This window comes from Phycodurus eques, chromosome 10 (assembly GCF_024500275.1).
Source record: "Phycodurus eques isolate BA_2022a chromosome 10, UOR_Pequ_1.1, whole genome shotgun sequence".
Lineage (NCBI taxonomy): Eukaryota > Metazoa > Chordata > Actinopteri > Syngnathiformes > Syngnathidae > Phycodurus > Phycodurus eques.
The window spans coordinates 29,000,915-29,009,201 of record NC_084534.1 but is presented as its reverse complement, the minus strand read 5'-3'; the positions used below and the strand labels follow the sequence as shown (position 1 = coordinate 29,009,201).

General features: G+C 44.6%; 1 protein-coding gene across 2 annotated transcripts; it reads right to left on the bottom strand.

The window, feature by feature from the left end:
- Positions 1 to 610: 610 nt before the first annotated feature.
- On the bottom strand, positions 611 to 6,381 carry blcap (bladder cancer associated protein). 2 transcript variants are annotated; one of them, XM_061687632.1, is made up of 3 exons: positions 6,255 to 6,381; positions 4,367 to 4,692; positions 611 to 996 (listed from the first exon to the last, which is right to left on the bottom strand). In XM_061687632.1, the coding sequence occupies exons 2-3, from the start codon at positions 4,577 to 4,579 to the stop codon at positions 946 to 948; spliced, it is 264 nt and encodes an 87-aa protein (XP_061543616.1). In that variant the 5' UTR covers positions 4,580 to 4,692; positions 6,255 to 6,381; the 3' UTR covers positions 611 to 945. The 2 variants fall into 2 exon arrangements, with proteins under 2 accessions (XP_061543616.1, XP_061543617.1); XM_061687633.1 differs by having other exon boundaries at positions 6,260 to 6,381.
- Between the last annotated feature and the right edge of the window lie 1,906 nt (positions 6,382 to 8,287).

Sequence of the window (8,287 nt, the reverse complement as noted above, 5' to 3'; positions counted from 1 at the left end):
CTCCAAAAACCAGTATCCAATTTTGCAATGTAAAAAAAAAAAAAAAAATATTTCATCAAGAAATTATTTTTAAAATGTTTCGAGAAGATTTAAGTCATTCTAAGGTTACATCATTTTATGTTCTCATGTTGGAAATGGCAAAAGTCCAAAATATTTCATTATGAACCGAAACGGTCGCCAGCCAATCGCAAGGGCACGAAGAAACAAACGACCACTCGCAGTCACATTCTCACCTATGGGCAATTTAGTCTTCAATCAACCTGGCACGCACGTTTTGGGGATGTGGGAGGAAACCCCACGCAGGCGCAGGCAGAACATGCAAACTCCACACAGGACAGGCCTGGATTTGAACCCGCAACCTCACAACTGTGAGGCGGCTGTGCTAACCGGCCGCCAATCTGTGATTAAAAAACTAAATATTTTTTCGTCCAAAAATTAATAACGACAAACATTTTTCAAAAAAGCTTTGCAATATTCTGCTCGCACCATCCAGTTGTTCGTCTCTACTCGACTTCTTAAAGCCGTGTTCGAGTTTCCGATGTTGACCAAAAACCTGAAATGAATAATCATCATGTTATTTTTCTTTCTTTTTATGAAATCACCGACACCATTGGAGGAAAAACAAAAACTTTTATTCCACTTAAAAGCCCAAAAGTTTGTGAAGCAACATGAGATTAAAAAAATTCATGTTGCTGTCCAACTTGCACGTGTGTGTGCGTGCGTGCGTGTGTGTGTGTGCATATTGCTTCTTTTGCGTGTGGTGAAAATACTGCTCATCACATCAAGGAACATCAAAATGTTTGCACGTCAAGTCGGAGGGAAAGGAGTGCTCGCCCAGGTCGATTGTCCGCCGTGTCGAAGATTGAGAGGAAACAAAAAGGTCCGCCGCCGCCGTGTCCCTTTCAAGCATCGCCGTCCATTCAGTTTCAGTCACGGCGCCGGACCCTAGGCGCCCACGATGCCCGGGTGGTGGGCGGCGTGCGGCAGGGCGGCATCCTGCGGGCGACACGTGACGTCAGCGTTACGGTGGCGAAAAGGTCGAGCGCCAAAACAAATTTTTAGGGATGTCCCGATCCAACTTTTTCACTTCCGATCCGATACAAATATTGTAGCCTTGAATCTTGGCCAATATCAGTCCAATTCGATTTCAGCAAAAATCATACATACTTTACTTATTTTGTAGTATGAACTGTTACACAAGATTTGTTGTTGTGTTAAACATAAATGAAAACAGAATACAATGATTTGCAAATCGTGTTCAACCTATATTTAATTGAATACACTACAAAAACAAGATATTTCATGTTCAAACTGATCAACTTGATTGTTTTGCGCAAATAATCATGAACTTCGAATTGGATGGCTGCAACACGTTCCAAAAAAGCTGCGACAGGTGACACAAAAGACTGAGAAAGTTGAGGACTGCTCATCAAACACGTGTTTGGAACATCCAACAGGTGAACAGGTGGGTGCCAGTGATTGGCTAGAAAAGCAGCTTCCCTGAATTGCTCACTCATTCACAAGCAAAGATGGGGCGAGGTTCACCTCTTTGGGAACAAGTGCCTGGGAAAATAGTCCAACAGTTTCAGGACAATGTTCCTCAACGTACAATTGCAAGGAATTGAGGGATTTCATCATCTACGGTCCAGAATATCATCAAAAGGTTCAGAGAATCCGGAGAAATCACCGCATGTAAGCGGCAGTGCTGAAAACCGACATTGAACGCCCGTGACCTTCGATCCCTCGGGCGGCGCTGCATCAAAAACCGACATCGATGTGTAAAGGGTATCGCCGCGTGGGCTCAGGAACACTTCAGAATACCAATGTCAGTAAATACAGTTCGGCGCTACATCCGAAAGTGCAACTTGAAACTCTACTACGCAAAGCAAAAGCCATTTATCAACAACACCCAGAAACGCCGCCGGCTCATCTAAGATGGACCGACGAAAAGTGGAAAAGTGTTCTGTGGTGCGACGAGTCCGCATTTCAAATTGTTTTGGGAAATTGTGGACGTCATGTCCGGGCCAAAGAGGAAAAGAACCATCCGGACTGTTATGGACGCGAAGTTCAAAAGCCAGCATCTGTGATGGTATGGGGCTGTGTTAGTGCCAATGGCATGGGTCACTTACACATCTGTGAAGGCACCATTCATGCTGAAAGGTACATACGGGTTTTGGAGAAACATACGCTGCCATCCAAGCGACGTCTTTTTCACGGACGCCCCTGCTTATTTCAGCGAGACGATGCCAAACCACATTCTGCACGTGTTACAACAGCGTGTAGTCGTAAAAGAGTGCGGGTACTAGACTGGCCTGCCTGCAGTCCAGACCTGTCCATCATTAAAAATGCGCGGCGCATTATGAAGCGTCAAATACGACAACGGAGACCCCGGACTGTTGAACGGCTGAAGCTGTTCTCGAGCGAGAATGGGAAAGAATTCCACCGACAAAGCTTCAACAATTAGCGTCCTCAGTTCCCAAACGTTTATTGAATGTTGCTAAAAGAAAAGGTGATGTAAGACTAAGACAGTGGTAAACATGACCCCGTCCCAGCTTTTTTGGAACGTGTGGCAGCCATCAAATTCAAAGTTCATGATTATTTGCTAAAAACAATCAAGTTGATCAGTTTGAACATGAAATATCTCGTCTTTGTAGTGTATTCAATTAAATATAGGTCGAACATGATTTGCAAATCATTGTATTCTGTTTTTATTTATGTTTTAACACAACATGCAAACTTCATTGGAATTGGGGTTGTACTCAAACCGAGAACAATAATCAGTAACAACAGGTATGCGAGTGCAGTGTTCAGGGAGCGCTCCATTTTCTATGAATTTACCAACGAGCGTGTTGGCCATTGGCAGGGATACGTCGGTGCGTCCGCCATATTGAATGTGTCGGTTGGGCCCGTAAAGTTCCGGCCGCTCTGTCTCCTCGGTCAGAGCGGCGGCAGCGCGCTCCGAATAATTCGACGGCACACTCCAACAACGCGCCGAGTTTCCGAACGTTCCGGAGTGGAGAGCGCGCGCGCTTGGAGGGACTTTCCAAACGTGGCCAAAGTTTGCACCTTAGCATGCTGCTGACGAAATCACGCGGGCTCGCCACGCCGTCCGGGCGCTGCTGGAACTAAGTTCTGTCGCGGCTTGTGTAAGAGTGGTAAACTCGGACATTTTAGCTCCAGTCCGATCCGAGTTTTAGTTTTTTTGCTGCCAGGACACCCCTACAAATTTTCATGAGTGGGCTTCAAACGAGCGCAAGCGCAAAATTATTTGCTCGTATGCTTTTCCCTTCGTCCCCATTTTGCCGGCTCTTGGTGCCGATGAACCATGTAGAATTCAGTTGAGGAGCGACAGACAAAAATAGTTTTGACGTCATCTGGAAATATTTTGGTGCCGAGGACCAAGGTTGAAGTGAGTTGAGAGGCTTCATTTTGACAAAAGTAGTGCTTTGCCACCATCTTGCTGCCAAGGAACTATGTTGAAGTGACGTGAGGAGCTGTAGTTCAACAAAAGTTCTGCTTTGAAGCCATCTGGAGGTATTTTGTTGCCAAGGAAATACATCGAAGTGAGCTGACAATCGTCATCTCGGCAAAAGTAGTGTTTTGCCGCCGATTCACTGATCGGCTGGAGTCGAACGTCAGCGACATTTTCACCGTTCGCGGCATCGTCACATGGCGCACTCGTGCTACGTTTACGCCACACACAAACGACACGACCGAGTCTCGAGTGTCGGCCGCCTCAACTTGTCCGACTCCCGCGTTGCCTTTTCTTAGCCACGTTCGTAATCGACGTGACAAGCCGAGAATCTCTTTATCTTCTCCTCAAAAGCGGAGCATAAATTAAGTCTATGAGAAAAAAAATTCAAATAACACCCTAAAGATAGACTAAATATAAAAATGTGAAAAAAGATAGGAAAAAAAAAAAACTATTACATGGAAAAAACATTTACAATTTATGACTCAAGTAAAAAAAAAAAAAAAAAAAAAAAAAAAAAAAAAAAAAAATTCTGATTTGATTTTTATTTTACAGTAATAAAGTCAAAATGTAAGAAGCAAAACTCAAGAATTGTGGGGGGAAAAAAATGTGTACCTAAACAATGATTCAATTAAAATGTATTGCGCATGAAAGATCAATAAAATTTGCACCCAAATAAAAGTTTCAAAACAAAGACTCAATGCAAATGTACGTAATATAACTAAACTGTACTTGTGCAGTTTAGTTATATTACTCTTCACCTCACTTCCACGTAGTTCCTCAGATTACTTGCGGCGTTTCGAGCCAATAACGGACCAAAAAATAAAATAAACCTTGGAATTTAGTGCGTTGCCCGTATGGCGTTGTTAGTCAGTTTTTTTTTGGTCTTCCTACCTGGCAGTGGTACAGGAAGCAGTTGCCCCAGCAGCTGTAGCAGATGAGGAAGAGCGCGGCGAGGAAGACCAAGGCACAGATGGTGCACGGCTTCCTCTCCAGCAGGAAGCTGAGCAGGTAGAAGCCCATAAACATGGAGTGGTTGAACCACAGCGCCGGGTTGAGCGGCTTGGGGATCAGCAGCACCGGCAGCAGCCACTGCAGGCAATACATGCCGGAGGCCGGACGGGTGGGGGTGGGGGTGGGGGGGGGGCGCCGCGCCGCCTCAGCGGAGGCTCGCCACCGAGCGGGAGAAGACGCCGAACTTGGCCCAGGTCAGCTCATCCCTGCGTGCGCACCACAAACGCCGGACACTTGAGTTGCTTGCAGGTGCAGCCTTCCTTGCTTCCTTGCTTGACACGCGCCACAATTCACCCGTCATCAAATTCGCCCAGCGCCATTCGCATCTTCATCTTCCGCTCGCCCGTTAAACTGAAAACGGGCCAAACCCTCGCAATTTCAACAGTCGATATTTTCAGATTTGTTTGTCATCTTCCACGTTTGCAGACTGATTCGCTTTGGTTTTGTCAAAGTAAGACATTTGCAAACATCTGCTTTTACTGTGGAAGACAAAATTCTAAGCTCATGATTATTTGCTAAAAACAATCAAGTTGATCAGTTGGAACATGAAATATCTTGTCTTTGTACCGTATTCAATTAAATATAGGTTGAACATGATTTGCAGATCATTGTATTCTGTTTCTATTCAAATAATGTCCTGACTTTGAATAAAGGCACGGAAATAAGAACATTGGTTTAAATCTGATTCATCGATTCATATTTAAAAAATATGAACAGATAAGAGCCATAATAAATAATCATTAGTGGTAGCTCGAGTTGAGACGTTTTTTTCCCCCAGGGTCAATACCGATTAGTTGTCAAGGAGGCCGATAACTGATATTTGTTGTCGATATTTATTTGCTGTAATGGGAAAATATCAGCTTCAAAATTTAGACTACACTTCATCTAAATTATTTTATGAATGCGTTTATTAAATCACTTTTCATCTTTTTGTACAACAGGCTCATGTTTTGTTTTTTCTTTACAGACCAAACCAGGACATGAATCATAATCAATTTGTTTGTTTTCTGCACTGTCAATTTCAAATAATGCCCTGCTTTTTCCCTGTTTTGTGCCGATGCTAAATTTAATTTTTTTGTCAAAATGCCGACTATCGGCGCCGGTCTATCCCTAATTCAGCCGACGGCAACAGTTTGAGCCCAGAACGGATTATGACTGTTGCTTGAGGTGCGTAAGTGTACCTAATGAAGTGACCAACACTACCTGCTGGGCTCGAGGCTTCCAAAAACCACAGCAAAGATCCAATTAAACCACACACTAATAATAACAACAGTAACAAGTCTCGATCAAATGTAGACGAGCGACGAACAGTCGGGGTCGTCAACGCGTCAACTGAAAGGCCCACGACATCACACTCGAAGTCCAGAAACACACTTTCATACTTGGGCAGAGCGCAAAACGCAAGCAAGTTGAAAACATGGTCAAAAAACAAAACAAAAAAAGAAACCCAAAAAAAAAGTCGCCGTCACCGGCTGACGTCGTCCACGTCCGCGCTGCTAATGCTAACGTGGCGTGCTAGCTGCAGATGTTGCCTGTCACACGCGGGTGACGTCATTAAAAGCGCGCAGTGTCAAGTATGATTATCATTATGATTATGATTCTAACATTGGTTATGAATGGCTTTGAAATGGCATGATAAAGCAAGGTCACACCATCGAGGCAGCGGTTGACGGTGGAGGCCCGCGACGCCAAATGACTGCTTTCGCACAAAGGGGCCAAAAGGACCCAAAAGGGAGCAAAGATCGAGCGAAGCAACGAGCGGACAAACCTGACATTTGTTTGCATCATTCTGCCCGTCGAGTGTCCACAAAGAGTCTGTTTCGTTCCGTTCCGCTGGCCACTGCGTACGTGACGCGCTCGTTAGCAACTCGGCTAAGCGGCTACAAGGACCCCGGGCCGGCGGACAGCTGCTGGCACAGGTGTCCGTGGATCTGCCTGAAAACAAACATGCCCCTCGGCCGCATCCCGTCGATATAGGATAGAACATTTCTAAAAAATACACTATATTGCCAGAAGTATTCGCTCACCCGCCTTGACTCATATGATTTATACTGATGTCCCATTCTAAATCCCTCTGGTTTCATATGATGCGGGTCTACCCTTTGCAGCTGTAACATCTTCAGCTCTTGTTGGAAGGCTTTGAACAAGGTTTAGGAGTGAGTTTATGGGAATGTTTGCTCCTTCTTCCAGGAGCATATTTGCGGGATCACACATTGGCGTTGGACGAGAAGGCCTGGCTCACTGTCCGCTCCAAACCCACCCAAAGTGTTCTATCGGGTTGAGGTCAGGACTCAGTCAAGTTCATCCACACCTAATTTTCTCATCCGTGTGTTGCTGGAGCTTGCATTGTGCACTGGTGCACAGACACGCTGGAAGAGGAAGGGGCCATCTCCAAACTGTTTGCCCGTCCAAAACATTCAGAGTTCCTTTCACTGGAGCTCAGAGGCGAATATTTTGCACATTTGCAACTTTGTGGGAACACTTTGGAGATGGCCTATGGGCGGACATCTGTGTGTATATTTGAATTTGAATTTCCAATTTGAATAATTGCATTGAAAAAAAACTGAATTTGAAAAACGTAATTTGAATTTGTGTAGTTTCATTTGAAACACTGCATTAAAAAACTGAATTTGAATAGCATAACTTGAAATTGAATGTATTGGTTTGAAACTGAAGTCCAATAAAGTTGAAATGTAAGATTTCACATTTCATTCGATTTGACAAATTCAATTTCAAATTAGCTGCGACAGACATCCAGGCGGCGGCACGGTGGACAACTGGTTGACACATCCGACTCAGAGTTCTGAGGTTGCGGATTCAAATCCCGGCCTGGCCTGTGTGGAGTTTGCATGTTCTCCCCGAGCCTGCGTGGCTTTTCCTCCCACATCCCAAAAACATGCGTGCTAGGTGAATCGGACACTCTAAATTGCCTCGAGGTGTGGATGTGAGTACGAATGGTTGTCGGTTTCTATGTGGCCTGCGATTGGCTGGCGACCGGTTCAGAGTGTACCCCGCCTCTCGCCCGAAGATAGCTGGGATGGGCTCCAGCACGCCCGCCACCCGCGTGAGGAGAACCACTACAGAAAATGGACGGATGGATGGAGACATCCGGGCACCGTAGGAATAGCAATCAATAGCCGATACACAGATCATCTCTTCGGTCTATCACCGCCTTGGTTTTTGAGCATGTGACATAGGGACTCTTGACTATCAAATCTTGTAACCAGATACAGTATTTTAACCTTGATACCACCTTTCCTTAACCTTTTGTTGAGTGCGTCATATGGTGAGAAAGAGATCAAAAGGTGCTTCCTTTCGAACGTAGGAAAGGACATATCACACCGACGTGACTTAGTCGTCTCTCCGTTTGTTTGTTTTTTCAACATGACGTCATCGAGCAAACAAACTGGAATTTATACAAAACATTCTATACTATGTGTACTACAATAACCCTCCTTATTTCCTTGTCTCTTCTTTCAAAAGGTTCAGTCAACATTTGCCTCTGGAAGTATCCATGGTGGTATTATTGTTAAAACTAAATGTCCCCAATTCCAACGCTTTCATTTCCTGACTTACTGTCCATCCAAAGTTTGTCATTTTCTTCTTTTGCTTCTCCCAACTTGGTTTCAACACTTTTACTACAGGATGATCAGGAATTTGTCCCAATAATTCATTGACATTTGTTTCCCTGTAAAATCTAAGGGCATAGATCCCATTTCAACCTGTAATGCTGCTTTTGGAGTTGTTCTAAATGGCCCTGTACATATTCCTAACGCCTGATTTTGTATTACATGTAGTTTT

Coding starts and splice junctions, on each gene's coding strand:
- blcap (XM_061687632.1), bottom strand. CDS start 4,579: ATGTATTGCCTGCAGTGGCTGCTGCCGGTGCTGCTGATCCCCAAGCCG. Junction 997..4,366: donor GCTTCCTGTACCACTGCCAG/GTAGGAAGACCA, acceptor TGTCGCCCGCAG/GATGCCGCCCTGCCGCACGC.